Source organism: Perognathus longimembris, chromosome 7, assembly GCF_023159225.1.
Source record: "Perognathus longimembris pacificus isolate PPM17 chromosome 7, ASM2315922v1, whole genome shotgun sequence".
In the NCBI taxonomy this organism is placed as follows: domain Eukaryota; kingdom Metazoa; phylum Chordata; class Mammalia; order Rodentia; family Heteromyidae; genus Perognathus; species Perognathus longimembris.
The window spans coordinates 34,979,112-35,001,518 of record NC_063167.1 but is presented as its reverse complement, the minus strand read 5'-3'; the positions used below and the strand labels follow the sequence as shown (position 1 = coordinate 35,001,518).

Sequence of the window (22,407 nt, the reverse complement as noted above, 5' to 3'; positions counted from 1 at the left end):
TTATTTCTAACACTTTGGAGTGGGGAATAGACTAAAAGTCCTATTTTACAAGAGACTGGAAATCTAAAAAAGGAAAGATTTTGTCAAAGTCAAAGAATATAGAACTGGCAGAATAGAATTAGAACTGAAGCCTTCTGATCCTTATTCCAGTGCCATTTCCAGCATTTTTCTATGTTTTATAATTGAAGTGTTCACTCATTGATTTAGTGAGAACTTACAAGGGATAAGTTCCACAGCAACTACATTTTGGATAGGATTACAACATATGAATGCTAAGGATGTAAATACTGAATACTCTTTCAACAACTGAACAGAATAAAATATACAAATATAGGGGAGAAGGCTATTAGAGCCTGTGTCTTATACGTGAGCTGTTAGCACAAATGACAGAAGTGGAGAGACATCAATATTAATCTCTGATTTCTGAATTTATAGCCATAAGGTATTTGCCAAGCCCTGTGGCTATATCAGGCCTTGCTAAATTCTGGATAGGACAGGTATGAATCAGAGGCTAGTCTCAGAAAGCTTACAACTTAGTCTAATTCAGCATTTTTTCTGTGTATAAATTTTTCCCATGAATAACAATGCTATTTCCTGAGTGCTTAACATGGGCAGTGTTGAATTCAACTTCATACATTACAGTCATAATTTTTCTAACTAATCCTCAATCTCACTAGTGCAGGGAATTTTCTTCTGTTTTGTTCACCAATGTGCTCTTAGAATCTAGAACATGCCACATGATAGACACTATTCATTTTTGTATATGTGTACTGAGGCTTGAACCTATAGTGAAAAAGCTAAAGCTTAGTTTTTTTACCCAAAGTTGGTGCTCTACTACTGAAGCCACAGCTCCACTTTTGACTTTACTGCCCAGGCTGGCTTCATTCAAACTGATTCTCAGATGTCAGCCTGCTAAGTAGCTAGGATTACACACGTGGGCCACTATTGTCCAGACAATTTTCTTTCTTTTTAGTAATTAATTTATCGTCAAAGTGATGTACAGAGGGGTTCTTTTTTTTTTTTAATTCCGTTTCTTTTATCTCTCTCTTTCCTTTCGGCAGGGTACAAGATAGCCTCCAACTCACCTGCTTCAACCTCCCCCAAATTGGAATTATAGGTAAACATCATCACTCTTGGCTGACATTAAAACCTTTTTGTCAAATGGATAAACAAGCTTGTTAGGCAAGGATTGTGTAGGTAAAAAGTTCTCTCAATAGTAAAAGGTAGAGCCAAAGTGCTTTTAGAATCCAAGATTGTCTGATGGTCTTGCAAAGGTCTTATTCTGGGTCCATCAGTGGCTCTCAAAGGCATGCACCATAATTATCTGGGAGTGTACGGCCCTACACCCAGAGCATACAGTTCTGCAGATTGAGGAATTCTCTCATTCCTAACAAATTCCCAGATGATTCTGAAGGTGCTCATTCACACTCATTCATTAAAAACCATTCTAGACTAACCAAACAAGGCCGGAAGAGTGGAGATGAGTATTCTATAGCAGATGAGGGAGAAAATGAAGCCAGAAAAGTAACCAGTTTTCCAAGGTCCCACAGCCAGTACCCGAGTCCTTGCCAGTTCCCCAAGAGCCCTGCTGAAAGGGAGCAAAGGAGGAGGAGGTTGTCCAGCTGTGGTGAAGATAAAGTTGAAATGGATAGCTCGCGACTTGCTGCCCTGAGGGAAGAGTTTGGGTCTGGTCACCAACTTCTCGTGCGCCCTGGGACGATCCCCCCTAGCCCACCCCTATCCTCTCTCCACTTCTCCAGGATGCGGAGCATTTCCCGCTGAAAGCGCAATGCAGAGCCTCCTGGACACGTTAGGCAGGGGAGCAGAGGTGGTAGGGAGCCCAGTTTCTGGTGCTGCACGTGGCTCCAAGCCGGGAAAATCATGGAAGGATTGTGCGCAGTGCAATGGTCCCGGTGTCGATCGGAGTCCGGGCAGGGGTGACGGCTGTCACACCCTTTGCCTGGGGTGAGGGGGAGTGGTGCCATGAGGAAGGGTGCCGGCTCCCGCTACTGGCCAGAGCAGGAAGGGCAGGTCTCCTCCGCCTGGGCAGGACCCGGCATCACCCCAGGGGCCAGCCAATGCCCAGCTTCCTCCGGGAGCGGCACCAGCTTCTGGGGAAAGGCCAGCTCAGAGCACCAATCCCAGGCCTTCAAAGTGACCTCACCGCATATGTGATTGGTTCTGTTTCTTTGCAAGGGGTGGGTCCTGTTAGCTCACAGCCTGGAACCTTTTCTGAGAGTCTTAAGACCTCAGCGTGACCTTGGGAAAATCACTTTAGTTCTTTGCATCTCCTTTTAAAATACTAATACCTGGCCAGAAAGAGCCAATAGGACCGCAGATACATCTAGGAAAAATAAGTCTTTTTTTTTTTTGGCCAGTCCTGGGGCTTGGACTCAAGGCCTGCCTGAGCACTGTCCCTGGCTTCTTTTTCCTCAAGGCTAGCACTCTGCCATTTGAGTCACAGCGCCACTTCTGGCCATTTTCTGTATATGTGGTGCTGGGGAATCGAACCCAGGGCCTCATGTATATGAAGCAGGCACTCTTGCCACTAGGCCATATCCCCAGCCCCAAAAATAAATCTTTTTTTTTTTTTTGGCCAGTCCTGGGCCTTGGACTCAGGGTCTGAGCACTGTCTCTGGCTTCTTTTTGCTCAAGGCTAGCACTCTGCCACTTGAGCCACAGCACCGCTTCTGGCCGTTTTCTGTATATGTGGTGCTGGGGAATCGAACCTAGGGCCTCGTGTATCCGAGGCAGGCACTCTTGCCACTAGGCTATATCCCCAGCCCCCAAAAATAAATCTTTTAAAGGTACTCTTATTTTACAAAAATAATACATGATGCATATAAAAATAACAACAAAATACAATGGAAGTCCAACAATGAATACTTTTCCTTTGCTTCTGGCTAGCATACATTGAAGCTGTTTACAGTTTAGTGTATGTTCCCTCAAGTTTAGTATATTTTTCCCTTAAGTGTAATTTTTATTTGTTTTTAGTGTTAGAAGTCTAACACAGGGCCTTGTACATGCTAAGCAAGCAGTCCATCACTGGGTTAAATGTCCAGTCCACAAAGTTTAATTTTAATTTTATTTTTAAAACAATTAAATGTGATTTTTGAATTTTTTTGCCAGTCCTGGGGTTTGAACTCAGGGCCTGGACATTGTCCCTGAGCTTCTTTTTGCTTAATGCTAGCATCTTACCACTTGAGCTGCAGCACCATTTCTGGCTTTTTCTGTTTATGTGGTGCTGAGGAATCAAACCCAGGGCTTCATGAATGATAGGCAAACACTTTACCACTAAGCCACATTCCCAGCCACTAATTTTTTTTTTTAAGACAAGGTCTTCCACTCAGTTTTGGAATTCATGGGTTCAAGCAATCCTTGAGTCTCAGTCTCCTGGGGAGTTGGAATTAAAGGCTCATATTAGGGCTGGGAATGTGGCCTAGTGGTAAAGTGCTTGCTTCATATACACGATTCCTCAGTACCACATACACAGAAAAAGCCAGAAGTGGGCGCTGTGGCTCAAGTTGGCAGAGTGCTAGCCTTGAGCAAAACGAAGCCAGGGACAGTACTCAGGCCTTGAGTTCAAGCCCCAGGACTAGGAAAAAAAAAAAAAGGCTCATACCATGTATGGCTATAAAACTAAATTAGGGGGCTGGGAATATGACTTAGTGGTAGAGTGCTGCTTGCCTTGTAAGCGTAAAGTCCTGGGTTTGATTCCTCAGCACCACATAAACAAAATTAACTGGAAGTGGTGCTGTGGCTAAAGTGGTAAAGTGCTAGCCCTGAGTGACAGGAAGCTAGGGACAGTGCTCAGGCCCTGAGTACAAGCCCTAGGACTGGCAAAATAAATAAATAAATAGAAAAAAACCCCTAAATTGTTCAACTTTTTAAAAAACTGAACAATACATTTAAACATCTTTCAGTGTTGCTATGAATAGACCTGTTTCTGTTTTTTTTTTTTTTTTGGCCAGTCCTGGGCCTTGGACTCAGGGCCTGAGCACTGTCCCTGGCTTCTTCCCGCTCAAGGCTAGCACTCTGCCACTTGAGCCACAGCGTCGCTTCTGGCCGTTTTTCTGTATATGTGGTGCTGGGGAATCGAACCTAGGGCCTCGTGTATCCGAGGCAGGAACTCTTGCCACTAGGCTATATCCCCAGCCCTGTTTCTGTTTTTTGTTTGTTTGTTTTTTGTTTTTGCCATTCCTGGGGCTTGAACTGAGGGCCTGGATGCTTTCCCTGAAGTTCTTTTGCTCTAAGCTAGCACTCCACCACTTGAGCCACAGCTCCACTTCCAGCTTTTTGGTGGTTAATTGGAGATAAGAGTCTCGTGGGATTCCTGCTATCTGGCTTTGAAATGTGATCCTCATATCTCAGCTTCCTGAGCAGTTATGATCACAGGGGTGAGCTACCTGGGCCTGGCTCTATTTCTTCTTAATGTCTACATTGTAGACATTCACTATTTCACTATTGTGAATTCACTAATTCATTATTGTGGAACTTGTTTCTATTATAAGACCACCAGCAATGCAACAACAAAACCTACAGCAAATACTTATTTGTACAAAAGTATGATACATTCAGGGAAGTTGAATTTCTAGGTACAAAACACAGTGTGGGGCTGGGGATATGGCCTAGTGGCAAGAGTGCTTGCCTCGTATACATGAGGCCCTGGGTTTGATTCCCCAGCACCACATATACAGAAAATGGCCAGAAGTGGCGCTGTGGCTCAAGTGGCAGAGTGCTAGCCTTGAGCAAAAAGAAGCCAGGGACAGTGCTCAAGCCCTGAGTCCAAGCCCCAGGACTGATAAAAAAAAAAAACAAAAAACCAACACACACAGTGTGTGTGTGTGTGTGATACATTCAGGGAAGTTGAATTTCTAGGTACAAAACACAATGTGTGAGTGATACATTCAGGGAAGCTGAATTTCTAGGTAAAAAACAGTGTGTATGTGTGTGTGTGTATGTATGTGTGTGTGTGATACATTCAGGAAAGTTGAATTTCTAGGTAAAACACACACACACAAAGACAGACAGACAGACATAATATACTGGAACTGGGGCTTGAATTCAGGACCTTGAGCTCAATGTATGTTTAGAATCACTGAGAACCCCACCTTGTCTTCTGCCTGTAGCTCAGTGCTATCCTGAATTTTTTTTCACATTTTCACATGGTGTCTTCTACTTCCTTGTTAATGAAACCAAACTGATCTCACATAGTCCACCAGGGCCTGATGGGGTGTGATGTTGTAGGTCATAGTCTGTTGTGGCTCAGGAAACACAAGTTGAATGTGACACTCACTTTTCTGCAGGCAATCTCTTTGTTGGTCATCCCTACAATGCCAAAGGCATAGACATCACCTTTCATATCCCCCACTTTCTGCTTCTCCACAGATTCAATAATTCCTTGATCTTCAATCTGGGCTAGATCAACAACCCTCAAGAGGTGAATGACCTTATCAGAGCAGGCGGTGGGATCAACTTCCTGAGTAATGGTTACTCACTGAGTGAGATTTATTTTTTTCAGCACTGACTCTTCGCTTTTGGAAAAGCTCTGATCCCCAGTCCCAAGCTATCCACATCACCAGAGAACTTGCTATAATGGGAAAAAAAACAAAAAACCTTCCTTATCATGATTGGCTGATTCGATGAATCCAAAATTACCTTTCAGAGTTGCCACATAACCCAAGAACCTTTTAAAACTAGAATAATGACTTAGAAGTTGCTCCTAAGTCATAATCCTCTATCCAGAAAATAAATTCAATCTTATCTCCTATTTGAGAAGAAATAGTTTCCTCCATATCTCTGGCTTGAAAAGCAATTGCCAGTTTCACTCCACAATCATCATAAGCAGTAATACCATCCTTGGTCTCCTTTTGCCTTTATGTGGGTTAGTGGTTTAAGGATTGGAAAAGTGGCTTCGTTTTCCATAGTGCCCAAAAACAATGATCTAAAAAGGAATGGAATGAAACCATGCCACTGGGATGTGCGTAACAGCATGATTTCTTTGGGCAGAGAACACATCAGGACCACAATAACTTTATTTCATCTGCAATATGGAGCTAGAATTTCACTCAGCTGGAAGAACCTACAAACACCACAAGCCACACACTTGATGATACCTCTCATGCCAGCAATCATACCCATTTTTTCAACTTCACTGGTGAACTGAAATGTATTTGATAGAACATTTATGCTGGGGCTGGGGATATGGCCCAGTGGCAAGAGTGCTTGTCTCATATATATGAGGCCCTGGGTTCAATTCCCCAGCACCACATATGCAGAAAATGGCCAGAAGTTGAGCTGTGGCTCAAGTGGCAGAGTACTAGCCTTGAGCAAAAAGAAGTCAGGGACAGTGCTCAGGCCCTGAGTCTAAGCCCCAGGACCGGCCCAAAAAAAAAAAAAAAAAAAAAAGGAACATTTATGCTGATGGCTCTTTTTTTTTTTTTTTTGGCCAGTCCTGGGGCTTGGAGTCAGGGCCTGAGCACTGTCCCTAGCTTCTTTTTGCTCAAGGCTAGGACTCTACCACTTGAGCCACAACGCCACTTCTGGCTTCTGCTAGATATGTGGTGCTGAGGGATCAAACCCAGGCCTTCATGCATGCTAGGCAAGAACTCTACCACTAAGCCACATTCCCAGCCCCAATTGCTCTTTTTCAACACAAGTTTTAAAGGATAAAAGCTGTTAGTATTTTTTTTTAAATGCCGGGAGCCACTGGTTGCCTGTAATTCTGTAACACCTGTAATTTTAATACTAAGGAGGCTGAGCTCTGAGTTTGAAGTTCAAAGCCAGTCTAGGAAGAAAAGTCTGTGATATTCTTATCTCCAATTAATCACCAAAAAGCAGACATGGACCTGTAGCTTAAGTGGTAGAGCACTACTAGTCTTAAGTACAAAAGCTTGGGACAGTGCTCAGGCCCTGAATTCAAGCTCCAGGAAACAAATACACACACACAGTGAAAATGATCTACCAAGCCAATAAAGAATAGAACTAGGGGCTGGGGATATGGCCTAGTGGCAAGAGTGCTTGCCTCCTATACATGAGGCCCTGGGTTCAATTCCCCAGCACCACATATACAGAAAATGGCCAGAGGGGGCGCTGTGGCTCAAGTGGCAGAGTGCTAGCCTTGAGCAAAAAGAAGCCAGGGACAGTGCTCAGGCCCTGAGTCCGAGCCCCAGGACTGGCAAAAAAAAAAGAATAGAATTATTGGGCTGGGAATGTGGCTTAGTGGTAGAGTGCTTGCCTAGCATGCCTGAAGCCCTGGGTTCAATTTCTCAGCACCACATAAATAGAAAAATTTGGAAGTGGAGCTGTGGCTCAAAAGGTAGAGTGCAAGCCTTGAGCAAAAGGAAGCCCCGAGTCCAAGCCCCAGGACTGGCAAAAAAGAATACAACTATTGCTTCACCAAGCAATCTCACACTGAAAAACAAACAAACAAAAAAAGACTATTAGCATTGGGGAGTGTTCTTTCAAAGTTGAGTAGACACAAACTGTGTGTTTTAGATTTAAGTGTTGATCTTCAATTTAAGTATATTATCCTTTGGTCATGTTTGTTGATAAGAGGTTTGTCCCTTGCCTGATCTGAACTTGAAGCAGCAATTTGAGATGGTAAAGTCTGTTCTGCTAATACTTCATCCCCAAAAGCTTAGCACCTCCCTCCAGCACTGCCATAAACAGCACTGCTCAGCACAAAATACATCTTATAAACATCTTATATGTTTACTAACCAGTGCTTTTCCTCTTCAAAGAGAATGTTCTAGTTGAAAACTTGAACTTTTCAAAATTGCATCCCTTGGGGCCTGGGGATATGGCCTAGTGGCAAGAGTGCTTGCCTCATACATGAAGCCCTGGGTTCGATTCCTCAGCACCACATATATAGAAAACGGCTAGAAGTGGTGCTGTGGCTCAAGTGACAGAGTGCTAGCCTTGAGCAAAAAGAAGCCAGGGAGGGCTGGGAATATGGCCTAGTGGCAAGAGTGCTTGCCTCCTACACATGAAGCTCCCAGTTCGATTCCCCAGCACCACATATATGGAAAACGGCCAGAAGGGGCGCTGTGGCTCAGGTGGCAGAGTGCTGGCCTTGAGCGGGAAGAAGCCAGGGACAGTCAGTGCTCAAGCCCTGAGTTCAAGCCCCATGACTGGCAAAAAAAAAAAAAAAAAAAAAAATCAAAATTGCATCCCTTAAGCCCTGTTCATTATTAACCACTCAGGGAATGTCTAATGAACAAGTAAAGAGTAATGAGTTCAAGCCCCATACCAAAAAGGGGGGGGGGGGGGGAGAGAGTGGAAGACTATAGGGAGACAAAGAGGAGGAAAGAGAGAAGAAATCTGCCCCTCCCTTTTTTCCGGTCCTATGTCTTGAAGTCTGGACCTGGGCACTGTCCCTAAGTTCCTTTTGTTCAAGGTTAGCACTCTACCACTTGACCTATAGCACCACCTCTGGCTTTTTCTGTGATTAATTGGAGATAGGAGTCTCACAGACTTTCCTGCCAGGGCTGACTTCCAACCTCAATCCTCAGATCTCTCTGAGGAGTTAGGATCACAAGTATAAGCCACTAGTGCCCAGCTCAGAAGGCTGCCTTCTCAAAGATCTAAAATTTCTTTTTAAAATATGACTTCAACCAGGTGCTGATGGCTTATGCCTGTAATCCTAGCTACTCAGGAGGCTGAGATCTGAGGATCACAGTTTGAAGCCAGTCTGGGGAGACTCTTTTTTTTTTTTATTAATTGGACATAAATTTTTTTACAAGGTGTTGTGCAAAGAGGGTGCAGTTACATAGTAGGGCAGTGTGTACATTTCTTATATCTTACGACCTGTTTTTCTATCCCTTGTCTAGGTCAGGTTGACATATATGCAATATACAATGTATCAAGAACATATACAGTATTCACAGACTTGGTCTCTACTGTCTCTCCGTCTCCCTTTGTTAACAGTCATATATCAGGGAGATCATGCCCCTTTGTTTTCTGTGTTCTAGGCTTGTCTCACTCAACATTATTTGTTCGAGTTCTGACCATTTCTGGGGAGACTCTTACCTCCATTTAAACCAGCAAAAAGTGGCTCAAGTGGTAGGGTGCTAGTCTTGAGCACAAAACTTCAGAGACAAGCCAGGAACTGGCTATAATCCTAGCTACCCAGGAGGCTGGTATCTGAGGATCCTGTTTCAAAGCTAGCTGAGCAGCCCATGAGACTTGTCTCCAGGAAACTACTCAGAGAAATCTGCAAGTGGTAGAGTGCTAGGCTTGAGTAAAAAGAAGGTCAGGGATAGCGTCCAGGCCTCAAGTTCAAGCCCCCAGAACTGACAAAACAATAACAACAACAACAACAAGGGGCTGGGGATATGGCCTAGTGGCAAGAGTGCTTGCCTTGTATACATGAGGCCCTGGGTTCAATTCCCCAGCACCACATACACAGAAAATGGCCAGAAGTGGCGCTGTGGCTCAAGTGGCAGAGTGCTAGCCTTGAGCGGGAAGAAGCCAGGGACAGTGCTCAGGCCGAGAGCCCAAGGCCCAGGACTGGCCAAAAAAGAAAACTAAGGAATTGACAGTGCCCAGATCCTGAGTTCAAGCCCCGGGACCAGCACTGTGTGTGTGTGTGTGTGTGTGCATGAATGAAATATATATATGAAATCATATATATATATATTTATATGCATATGACTTCATACTTGGCCCAGCCTCTTTTCCTTTTTATCAACTCTCTACTGCCCTCTACTGTTCAAGTGGTCTCATTTCAAAGAAGTTCAACTCCACAAAAATGATTAAAAGTATTACTTGTAGTCAGTCCCAGTGGTTATCTTACACCATCCTCTATGAGCTCTCAGAAGTGTGTGTGTTTGTGTGTAGGTGTGCATGTTACTGAAGTTTAAACTTAGGGCCTTTTACCATTGGAAACCCACCCTTTTCTGATTCAGTTTTTAGGCAGGGCCTCCAGTTTTTTTGTTTTTTTGTTTTTTGTTTTTGCCAGTCCTGGGGCTTAGACTCTGGGCCTGAGCACTGTCCCTGGCTTCTTTTTGCTCAAGGCTAGCACTCTGCCACTTGAGCCACAGCGCCACTTCTGGCCGTTTTCTGTATATGTGGTGCTGGGGAATCGAACCCAGGGCCTCATGTATACAAGGCAAGCACTCTTGCCACTAGGCCATATCCCCAGCCAGGGCCTCCAGTTTTTGCCATGGGCCAGGCTTGACTTCAATTCTCCTACCTAAGGTCTCCTACATAGTTGGGAACACAGGTGTATGCCACAGCACTGACCTTGTTAAGAGGGGAGTCTCACTTTTTGCATGGACTAGCCTCAAGCCGTGATCCTCCTGATCTGCACCTCCCAAATAGCAGGGATTATAGAGCTAAACCACTGCATTCACTCTTATTTTCTTTTATTGTATTGTGGTACTGGGGACTGAACCCAGGATTTTGTACATGCTAGACAAGTGCTCTACTGAGCTGTATTCTCAATGCACTGCTGTCTTCTTAACTCTGTCTAGTTTAAGGGTCACAGATATCACAGTGTGGTGACAGACAGACTTTCATACAATGACAGGCATGACAAGTGTAAGCCTAATAGCCTCCTCTCCCATAACGTAGCATGCTCCTTTCCTAGGCAACCCTAGGCTCATTTAGCTAGGGCAGCTTTGGAACAACGATAGTCATATAAGGCAGATAGTCATATCCATCCAGCAAGATCCCCTAAACCTCGGAGGTTATAAAGGTCACCAAGGCACTTCTCATTTCTCCCTGGTGAGGAGTCTTGCTGGTCCCTTTGCTGGCAATAAACCTTTCCTTTGTTCTTTTGTACCTGGATGTCTGCGTGGTTTCTGGCAAAGTCTAATATATTCTAACAACAAGAAACATTTCTGGAACAGAAATTATTCTAAGCCAGGTACTGTGCTAAATAAGCACATTACATCTATAAAGATATACTCATATGGCTGGAAATGTCGCTTAGTGGTCGAGTGCTAGATTTGGGCAAAAGAAGCTCAGGGACAGCGCCAAGACCCTGAGTTCAAACCCCAGGACTGGCCAAACTTTACTTCCAGGCCTGACGGGCAAGTTCTTTGAGGGCAGGGGCCATAGTTCCTAGCTGTCCTACTTTCAGGCCCAAATAGATGGTGAAGCGCACAAAAGGCACTTAGGCATTACCGAACGAATGAATGGACACTGGATACAGGAGCTGCAGGCAAAGGTTAGGCGCTGCAGAAAACACGCGCGCGCCTTAGTAGCGGCCGAGTTGCCTCGTACCTCTGGCGCCGGAAGACTTGCACAGCGAATTGGCTGACGGGAAGCTCTGCGCATGCGTGCCGCGCGGCCTCTGGAACTCCCGCGGGGAATGCTGGCCCGCCCTCCGAAGCCACGCCCCCAAGCCGGCTCACGTGACCGTGGGTGGGACTCCGGAGCAACGTGGATTGAAGCAATTCGGAGTCATGGCTGGCCCAGTGGACTTCCAGGACGAGGAACAGGTGAAGTCATTTCTGGAGAACATGAAGGTGGAGTGCCACTACCAGTGCTACAAAGAGAAGGACCCGGATGGTGAGCGGTGTCTGCGGGGGGGAAAAGGGAGACCCGGCGGGGTCACGTGGCGGCTGAGGACCCGGCGGGGTCTGGTGCGGGGTGGGCGGGGCGTTGCGTTGTGGCCCGGGTGAGGGTAAGCGGGGCTGCGTTGGGCGGAGCGCGGGGGTCCGGAGCTGGGGTATCGAGACTGGGGCTCCTCGAGGAGTCAGTGGCCCAGCCGGTGTGTTGGAAAGTTGCGTGCGCGGGCCGCGCGCTCGGAGGCTGATGCCGGTGGGGCACTGGAGCGCTCTTTCCAATTAGAGTGAATCTGCAGTGTGACAAAGTGGAACCCAGGGGTTGATTGAGCACAGACACTTAAGTTTGTAATCCTAGCTCCTTCCAAGGCAGTGAGTAGAGGGTCACAGTTCAAGGTCAATTCAGGCCAAAAAAAAAAAAAAAAAGTTCTTGAAACCCCTCTCTCCGTAAAACCTTTCTGTTACTTTTGTACTTGTAATAAAATCCGAACTCCTGGTCCAATCCATCTTGGCCATTCACCCAACATGCACAACTAACTTGCTCATCGTGCTTTTTTAAGTTTAGTCATAACATTTTATTTGAGTACAGTTTTGTACTCCTTTATTTATGGTATTTTCTCCTTTAGAATGCAAATTTTGAAGCAGATATGTGTGGGACATATGCCTGTAATCTCATTTTACTCTGGTGCCCAGGCCAAGTTAGTGACCCTATTTCAAAAACAAAGGGGTGAGCTGGGAATATGGCCCAATGGTAGAGTGCTTGCCTCATATACATGAAGCCCTCGGTTCAATTCCCCAGCACCACATATATAGAAAATGGCCATAAATGGCACTGTGGCTCACGTGATAGAGTGCTAGCTAGCCTTGAGCAAAAAGAAGCCAGGGACACTGCTCAGGCCCTGAGTTCAAGCCCCAGGACTGGCAAAAAAAAAAAAAAAAAAGACTGAAAACCTCCAATTAAAAAAAAAACAAACACAAAGGTGTTAGGGGCTAGGAATGCAGGTAGCCCAAATGGGCCTTGAGTTCAGTTCATGGGCCAAGAAAAAAGGGGGAAAATAGGAGGACAAATGACTGTATTATTATTAGCATCTGTGTATATGGTAGATAGGTGCATGTAGATGCTCAAGTATTTTTGAGTGAAAATGATGAGATCTGGTATATGGGTGTTAGAACTAAAGAGGAAGGGGGGGATAGAAATGATGCAGAGAGGGGCTTGCTGGGTCTAGAAAGCCACCACAGAGGAGGAGCCTGTTTCCTGATCCTTTCGTAGCTGCCACTTCTGTTTAGGCTCCACATCACAGTGAGGCAAAAGCATAAGGAACAGTCATTGTTTTATTTCTTCCATGCTGCTACAAGATTAGCCCATTAGGTTTTTTAGTTTTCTTACTACTAAATTTCATGAGAAGTTCTGAAGCTAGTAGATTTTCAGTCATGGAAGTCAATAGGTCTTTGAGCCAGGCTGATCAGGAGCAGAAAGGCTGCTGGTGAGTGGTAGATGTTTGTCTCATAGGCTCCTTTCCCATAGCTTAGCATACTTCTTTCCTTCTCAGGACCTGCCAGGTACCATTCTCAGAGTGAACAACACTAGGCCCATTTAGTGAAGGCAGTAAATAATTGGCCTCCTTCCTCCTTATCTTGAGATGACTCCCCATTGGGTCAGTTACAACCATAAAAGGTAACAGGACCCATTAAAATGACCTTCAGTCTGGCCAGCTGCAGTCACCTTATCTACTACTTGGGCAGCTACCATAAATCCTAGCCCTTCATGGTGAAGTACTGGGCCCACATGTCTGCACCAAGGTCACCTCCTAGCCCCCCTAGATTATAAGCTGTTACTTTAGACAAAGACAGGCAACTTCTTCTCCCTGTGAGAATTGGCCTTGTCAGTCCCTTTGCTGGCAATAGACTTTCTTTGTTCTACATGACTGTTTGTGGTTTTCTGGGCTGGTGCTTACTGTAGTGACATTGCAAGGACCTAGGTCTTCCCAGTCCATACATTGCTTAGTCCCTAGCTGAGGGGATAAGGATACCTCTGGGAGTGGATGACCACCACCTTCTTTCTTTGTGATAAGGTCAGCTTGCCATACCTGAGGGGATAAGGGCTGGTTGTAAATAAAAGATTCAATCTGACCTTCCATGGCTTGGCCCTCACACTGCTCAGCCGCAATCCCAGACCTGAACTGCTCTCCTCACAGGTTGTTACCGGCTGGTGGACTATTTGGAAGGGATCCAGAAGAATTTTGATGAGGCAGCCAAGGTGTTGAAGTTCAACTGTGAAGATAACAAACATAGCGATAGCTGCTTCAAACTAGGTGCCTATTATATGACCGGAAAAGGTAAGGCAAAGCCTGCTTTCTCTAGTCTTTGTTACCATTGTTGGTGCCATTTGAGTCACAAACCACTCTCTCTTTAAAACAAGTTTTAGGTTCTAGGACCCCACTCCAGAGGTTCCAAATGACAGATCTTGACACTTGTCCCAAGCAAATAAAGGGATAAGTAAGGGAAAAGAGCAGAAAAAGGTTCTTTTCCCCCCTTCCATCCTGTCCTTCTCCCCTCTCTTCCTCTTTCTCCCTCTCTCCCTCTTTCTCCCTCCCTCCTTCCATCTCTCTCCCTTCTTTCCTTCCATCTCCCTCCCTCCCTCCCTTCCTTCTTGTGCCAGTACTGGGGCTTGAACTTAGGACTTGGGCACTGTCCCTGAGCTTTTTTGCTCAGGGCTAGCATTCTGTCACTTGCCACAGCTCCCCTTCCACCCTTTTGCTGGCTAATTGGAGATAACAGTCGCTCATTCCTGCCTGGGCTGGCTTCAAACCTGGATTCTCAAGGCGGATGCTGGTGGCTCATGCCTGTAATCCTAGCTACTCAGGAGACTGAGATCTGAAGATCCCTGTTCAAAGCCAGCCCAGACAGGAAAGTCCATGAGACTCTTATCTCCGTTTAACCACCAGAAAACTGAAAGTGGAGCTGTGGCTCAAGTGGTAAACCACTAGCTTTGAGCTGAAATGCTCTGGGACAGCGCCCAGGCCTAGAGGTCAAGCCCCATGACTGACAAAAAAAATTAAAATAACAGAAATGGAACCTGGATTCTCAGATCTCAGCCTCCTGTCCTTTCGGGATTACAGGTATAAGCCAACAGCTCCCAGTTGAAAGGAGATTTCTTATGTATCACATTGCAGGAAGAAGCAAAGTAAGCACTTTGATCCATCTGTAGGCTGTAGATATATATGATCTTTAGGTTTAAATTAAAAAAAGAAGGGCTGGGAATATGGCCTAGTGACAAGAATGCTTGCCTTCATGTATACATGATTCCCCAGCACCACATATATAGAAAACAGCCTTCTGAGTAGCTAGGATTACAGGTGTGAGCCACCGACTCACCTTTCTCTGTCTCTCTATTTCTCTATCTCTCCATCTCTCCCCCCCCCCCAATACCAGGGCTTAAACTCGGGGCCTCACACTCATCCACTGCTTGCTTATGGCTGACATTCTACCACGTGAGCAATATCTCCAACCTGGCTTTTTGCTGGTTTATTGAAGATGGGGTCTCTTGTACCTTCTTTGTTGTTGTTGTTCCAATCCTGGGACTTAAACTCAGATCCTGGGAGCTTTCCCTAAGCTTTTTGCTCAAAGCTAGGGCTCTACCACTTGAGTCCCAGTTCCACTTCTAGCTTTTTTGGTGGTTAATTGGAGATAAGATTCTCATAGACTTCTTGCTCTGGCTAGCTTCGAACCTCTGTTCTCAGATCTCAACCTCTTGAGTAGCTACAGTTATAAGTGTGAGCTATTAGTACGAGGGAGGGGCTGGGGATATGGCTTAGTGGCAAGAGTGCTTGCCTCGTATACATGAGGCCCTGGGTTCGATTCCCCAGCACCACATATACAGAAAATGGCCAGAAGTGGCGCTGTGGCTCAAGTGGCAGAGTGCTAGCCTTGAGCAAAAAAGAAGCCAGGGACACTGCTCAGGCCCTGAGTCCATGCCCCAGGACTGGCCAAAAAAAAAGAAAAAAAGTCACTTGTGAACTTTTCTCCTCAGGTTGGCCTCAAAGTGCAGTCTTTCCATTCTCAGCCTCCCAAGTAACTAAGAATTCAGCACTCAGCTGTATTTTTTGTGAGTGAATAATGGCCCAGGGGATATGAAAATTTTCATGTAAGATTTTTAAAGCTGGTTGTAGTGGCTCACTCTTGTACCCCTATCCACTCTAGAGAGCGAGATCAGGAGAGTTGCACTTTGAAGCCAGCCTAGGACAACAGTTCTGGAGACCCCATCTCAATCAATGAAGTGTTGGGAGTGGTGGTGCATACCTGTCACTAAAGCATAACTAGGAACCCAGGCCAGCCCAGACAATAAAAATAGCAGAAGCATGAAGAGCTGGAGGACTATCTCAAATGGTAGGATACCTGCTTAGCAAATAGAAGACCCCAAGTTCAGATGTCAGTAACGACAAAAAAAGTACCAAATTTGTTTTTTATTTATATATATATTTTTCCAGTCCTGGGCTTGGACTCAGGGCCTGAGCACTGTCCCTGGCTCCTTTTTGCTCAAGGCTAGCACTCTGTCACTTGAGCCACAGCGCCACTTCTGGCCATTTTCTGTATATGTGGTGCTGGGGAATCAAACCCAGGGCTTCATGTATACGAGGCAAGCACTCTTGCTTGCCACTAGGCCATATTCCTAGCCCCAAATTTGTTTTTTAATTAGTTGTGTTACCACCTCTCCCTAATAAATTACTTTGTTATAGGTTTTCTTTGCCTTTAGGATCAAGGGTCCTAAACATGGCCCACTAGACCCAGCAAGATCAAGTCTCTGCTTTCCTCTTGAGCTTACCCTCCTTCAGTGGTTTCTAGGTCCTAGATATAATGGCTCCTTTTCTTTTTGTGTCTTGTTTCCTCTGTGTGGAAATTTCCTCATCCGTATTTCATTTTCTAGCTCAAATGATACTTTTTTGTGGAAATTTCCTCATCCGTATTTCATTTTCTAGCTCAAATGATACTTTTTTCGAGACTTTTTTTTTTTTTTTTTGCCAGTCCTGGGGCTTGAACTCAGAGCCTGAGCACTGTCCCTGAGCTTCTTTTGCTCAAGGCTAGCACTCTACCACTTGAGCCACATGTCACCTCCCACTTTTTCTTTTCACCGACCTTTCTACCTAGGCTGGCTTCAAAACATCATCATCAAATCTCATGCTTCTGAGTAGGATTATAGGCATGAGCCATTGGCATCTGGCTATCATATATTATTTTTGTATGTGTGTATGTGCTGGTCATAGGGCTTGAATTCGGGGCCTGGGCACCGTCACTGAGCTTTTTTGCACAAGGTTAGTGCTCTACCACTTAAGCCACAGCTCCACTTGTGCTTTTTAGTAATTAATTGGAGATAAGAGTCTCAAGAACTTTCTTGCCTGGGCTGGCTTCCAACTTCGATCCTCAGACCTTAGCCTTCTGAGTAGCTAGGATTACAGGTGTGAGCCACTGAACTTTCTTTGTCTCATACCCAGTCTATGCCAGGGTCCTGATAGCTTCTTATACCCTGTCATACATGTACCCTTACATATTTATATGATTGTTTAAGATGACTAATTACATCATAAGATCCACAGGACAGGACAGTGTCCTCTTTGCCAGGCCCTAGCACAGTAGTTGACAAGTAACAGGCATTTAGTATATGTTCAACCCTTGGGGATTCTGGGGGATTGATTCTAGGATCTCTGTAGGTATATTAATTGGCCATAGCTATATCCTAGGCTACCTAAGTCTCTCCTATATAATGTAGTATTTTCATAAAACCTTCACACATTCTTTCATAATCTTTAAATCATTTCTAGGTTACCTGTGATACAGTATAAATGATAATATAAATAGTTACACTTGAATGTTGTTCTGGGAATAATAACAAGGAAAAAAGTCCATGTGTGTTTAATACAATTTTTTTTCCTGTTTTGGACAATGTTGGGGTTTAAACTCAGTGTCCTACACTTGCTATACAGGCACTCTACCAATTGAGCCACACTTCCAATCCAGACATGTTTTTTTTTTCCTTATTTATTTGTCAGTCATGGGGCTTGAAGCCTGGGCCTGGGTACTGTCCCTGAGTTCTTCAGCTCAAGGCTAGAGCTCTACCACTTGAGCCACAGTGCCACTTCCCTCTTAATATTTTCAGTCAGAGGTTGGTTGAATTTGTAAATGAAATGCAGTGATGCTTTCACAACTAATCAAATAAGTGGTGATAATTATGGATATGGGGGGCCAACTGAATAAATATATGTTTAATTAGTGTTATAAAATGCTCTGTTCTCACTATAACCTATGAGATTGATAATACTCCCAATTTTCCCCCACTTTTACCTTAGTGGGCTTCCTTACAAGAGAGCATTTGAACAGAAGAGTCCACTGCTGAGAAACCTGGAATGTATGTGCACTGTGCCTGTCTAGTACCTTCCTTTCATGGTGCCATAGCTCTTAGGATATGAATGTATTCAGGAATTGTCCCTGAACTTTGACCTGAGACAAATAGGTTCTTCCCTTGCATAGTTTGACTTTTTCTTTCCTCTGTCCTTATAGGTGGACTGACCCAGGACCTGAAAGCTGCCTTAAACTGCTTTCTAGTGGCATGTGAGAAACCTGGAAAGAAGTCTATGGAAGCATGTCACAATGTTGGTCTCCTGGCCCAGGATGGACAGGTCAGTGAGGATGGCCAGCCCGACCTGGAGAAGGCCAGGGACTATTACACACGAGCCTGTGATGGCAGCTATGCCTCCAGCTGCTTCAACCTCAGTGCTATGTTCCTGCAGGGTGCCCCTGGCTTTCCCAAGGACATGAGCCAGGCATGTAAATACTCAATTAAGGCCTGTGACCTGGGCCATGTGTGGGCCTGTGCCAATGCCAGCCGCATGTACAAGCTGGGAGATGGTGTTGATAAGGATGAGGCCAAGGCGGAGTTGCTAAAAAATCGAGCCCGGCAGCTGCACAAAGAACAGCATAAGCGTGTCCAGCCCTTAACATTTGGGTAGCGTGGCCTTGCCCCATCTCGGTATATTTTGTGAAAACATACACATTTATGGGGCTTAATTTTCAAACAATGAGCTCTGAATAATTGGAGCAAACTTGAAAGCCATAGAGATTTGGAGGATGGAGGGACAGAAAGTTTGGGAAAAATAGCCATAAGGCCTAAAAGAAAAAAAGGGAGCAATCACCATCATCATTACCATTATTATTATCCTGGAAGGGCTTGAAAAATCAGAAAATATCCTAATTTACATAACTGAGGTCTTAAGGAGCTAATAACAGTTAAATTGTCACGACTGCCACCCTCTGACTTGCATAATCATTGGTGTGGGCTTCCCTTTTGCCTTTACAGTCAGATCTCTCATTGTAGCAATGAGAAGGAATGTGCAGCATAAAGGTGAAAGGTTGTTAGGCCCCTAGGTTGCTAAAGAAGGTGCAATCAGCCTGCTTTCCTCTAGGGGAGCTGTTCAGTTAAAGTGTTAACAGTGGTGGTCATCTAGCACGGAGGAGATTCTTCCGGCAGAAGTTCCAGCAAGGATTTTGTGGCATGTTTTGCCCACTGCAACAGGGCAACTTTTGGAACCTTCCAAGTGCTGGGATTATAAGCATGTGTCACCACACTGGTGGGATTGAACTTCTTTAACTGTGAATAAACTGTTTTGACTGATTTGGCCTTTGCGTTACTTTTGTTCTCTCCAGGTTGCAGATAGATGGTTTTCATTTGCTTTTTGTTATCTCCCTAGTTTATCACCAGGGGGCGAGCTTGTCATTTTCCTGCTGATAACAATCCTTGGGGGTGGTTTTGGCTTCCAGTTTTGCAGCTGTCCTAGAAGGATTGCCTGGCCAAAGTTTGTGAGCACAGCTTGCTAGATTCTCAAGTTGATAGAGGAGAAGGACTTCCACAAGTGTGGAGAGGAGTTTTAAAAGTCCATTTGTAAAAAGTAAGGTTGTTTTGGGTGTGCCAAAACTTGCTGGCCAACAATCATGAAAAACATACACAATATTAGCAGTCAATCATGGGAATTAAACATCAAAGTGATGATTGACTTTGGTTTTGGTTTGGTTTCCTGAGACAGAGTCTTACTATGTAGCCTCAAACTCATGCGCCTCTTGCCTCGGACTACTAAGTAGAACTGGGATTACAGCTATGAACCACCATGTCCAGTGAAGTTCAACCATAAGAAAACTAAGGAATTGGGCTGGGGATATGGCCTAGTGGCAAGAGTGCCTGCCTCATATACATGAGGCCCTGGGTTTGATTCCCAAGCACCACATATACAGAAAATGGCCAGAAGTGGCACTGTGGCTCAAGTGGCAGAGTGCTAGCCTTGAGCAAAGAAGCCAGGGACAGTGCTCAGGCCCTGAGTCCAAGCCCCAGGACTGGCCAAAAAAGAAAACTAAGGAATTGACTTCAAAATGGACCAGAGATCTTAATAGAAACCTCACTAAAGGTGGGTATTAGTGCACAGATGAAAAATAAGCCTATAAGAAAAAATGATGGTTGGGGCTAGGAATATGGCCTAGCAACAAGAGTGCTTACCTCGCAAGCCCTGGGTTCAATTCCCTAGCACCACATATATAGAAAGTGGCCAGAAGTGGTGCTGTGGCTCAAGTGGCAGAGTGCTAGCCTTGAGCAAAAAGAATCTAGGGACAATGCTCAAGCCGAGTCCAAGGCCCAGGACTGGCAAAAAGAATGATGGATAAATAACACTGACATGCTGAGGAACAATAGAAACTCTCATTCAGGGCTGGGAATGTGGCTTAGTGGTAGAGTGCTTGCCTAGCATCCATGAAGCCCTGGGTTCCATTCCTCAGTACTACATACACAGAAAAAGCCCCAGGACTGGGAAAAAAAAAGTAAAATGCAAAGCATAATTACTGTTCTGAGAAGTCCACAGTAACTTCCTAGCAAGGCTGTTGTGGGAGGTGGTAGAAGGCAGTGTTAATGTAGTCTCACTTTTTTTTTTTTTTTTTTTTTTTTTTTGCCAGTCCTGGGCCTTGGACTCGGGCTGAGCACTGTTGTCCCTGGCTTCCTTTTGCTCAAGGCTAGCACTCTGCCACTTCAGAGCCACAGTGCCACTTCTGGCCATTTTCTGTATATGTGGTGCTGGGGAATCGAACCCAGGACTTCTTGTATACGAGGTGAGCACTCTTGCCACTAGGCGATCATATCCCCAGCCCCATGTAGTCTCACTTTTTGTGGCTTGGAAGCAAGGTGGAACATGAGGTTTTAGACTCTGGACCCTGTATGCAGCATTACTGTGCCTTCTGGCCAGCAGACATTTAAACCATCTTCAGCCACTATTTCCTACATTTTTCCTCCATTCCAGGCTTGATCTGGATACAGGGATTCAGAGAGGGTAGGATAGTGTAATGGGATAGAAGATGCCTAGTGGTTCATGTTCTCACTAACATCTGAGTTCAGTGTTTAAATGCAGTGAGAAAGAAGAGCCCCTGCTCCTTCTGTAGGGACTCCTCTCTAGGGATTTGAGTTTTAGGATGTAAGACAAAGACATGATCACATCTGGAGAATATTTCATCCCAGCTCATAAAATAGAAGGGAAAAGACTGGAGGCAGCTAGGAGAACGCGACCAAAGGTCAAAGTATGCTAGGTACCAGTGGCTCACACTTATAATCCTAGCTATTCAGGAAGTTGAGATCTGAGGATCATAGTTCAAAGCCAGCTCTGGCAGGAAAGTCCATGAAACTTTTATCTTAAACTCCCCCCCCACACCACCAAAAAAAAAGACTGGAAGTAGTGGTGTGGCTCAAAGTGATAGAACACTAGCCTTCAGTGAACAAGCTTAGGGACAGTGTCCAGGCCCTGAATTCAAGCCCCACAGCAGACCAAATGAATGAGTGAATAAATAAATAAAGGTCAAGGTCGGGAGCAAGGCATGATGGCACCCATCTATAATTCTAGCACTTGGGGTGGGAGAGGGAGTGGGAGAGGAAAGAGAAAAAGAAAAGGGAGGGGCTGGGAATATGGCCTAGTGGCAAGAGTGCTTGCCTTGTATACATGAAGCCCTGGGTTCGATTCCCCAGCAGCACCACATATACAGAAAACGACCAGAAGTGGCGCTGTGGCTCAAGTGGCAGAGTGCTAGCCTTGAGCAAAAAGAAGCCAGGGACAGTGCTCAGGCCCTGAGTCCAAGGCCCAGGACTGGCTAAATAAATAAATAAATAAAACAAGAGAAAAAGAAAAGGGAAAGAAAGGGGATTGAAGCAGTTGAAGGAGCCAGATTTATTCTTAAGGAAGACTGGAGTCAACCATGAGTAGAGTCATGCAGGAAACTGAAATCCAGTCAGCTTGGACAGAGAAATCCACAAAATTCCATCTCCAAAATAACCAAAAAGCAGGAGTGAGCCAGGCACCGGTGGCTCACGCCTATAATCCTAACTACACAAAAGGCTGATATCTGAGGATTGCAGTTTGAAGCCAGCCCAAGCAGAAAAATCTGTGAGACTCTTTATCTCCAGTAAACTACTCAGAAAAAGCCAGAAGTGGCACTGTGGCTCAAATGCTAGAGCTCTAGTCTTGAGCACAAAGAGGCTTGAGGACAGTGCCCAAGTCCTGAATTTAAGCCCCAGAACCTGCAAAAAAAAAGAAAAAAAGGCAGGGGGTGGGGCTGTGGCTCAAGTAGAAGTACACCACCCAAGCCAGCACAAGACTGAGTTCAAACCCCAGAAATGCCAACTTACATATTGTAAGGGGAAAAAAAATAATGGAGGGAAAGAATAGAAACTGCTGCATTTCTAGCATTTATTTTGCAGTTTCTGTCTCTTTTATTTTGAATTCTACATTAGGGTTGGGGGTCAATTCTTTTTTTTTTTTATCAGTTGTGTAGCTTGTGCTCTTTTGCTCTAAAACTTTGAATCACAGCTCTACTTTTGGCT

At 45.0% G+C, this 22,407-nt stretch overlaps 1 protein-coding gene and 1 pseudogene across 1 annotated transcript; one reads left to right on the top strand and one right to left on the bottom strand.

Moving 5' to 3' along the window:
• Nucleotides 1-5,078: 5,078 nt before the first annotated feature.
• On the bottom strand, nucleotides 5,079-11,413 carry LOC125355676 (annotated as a pseudogene).
• On the top strand, nucleotides 11,381-19,176 carry LOC125355168 (cytochrome c oxidase assembly factor 7). Its single transcript, XM_048351329.1, has 3 exons — nucleotides 11,381-11,517; nucleotides 13,709-13,849; nucleotides 18,066-19,176. Exons 1-3 carry the CDS (start codon nucleotides 11,412-11,414, stop codon nucleotides 18,512-18,514), a joined length of 696 nt encoding a protein of 231 aa, XP_048207286.1. The 5' UTR covers nucleotides 11,381-11,411; the 3' UTR covers nucleotides 18,515-19,176.
• Nucleotides 19,177-22,407: the final 3,231 nt, after the last annotated feature.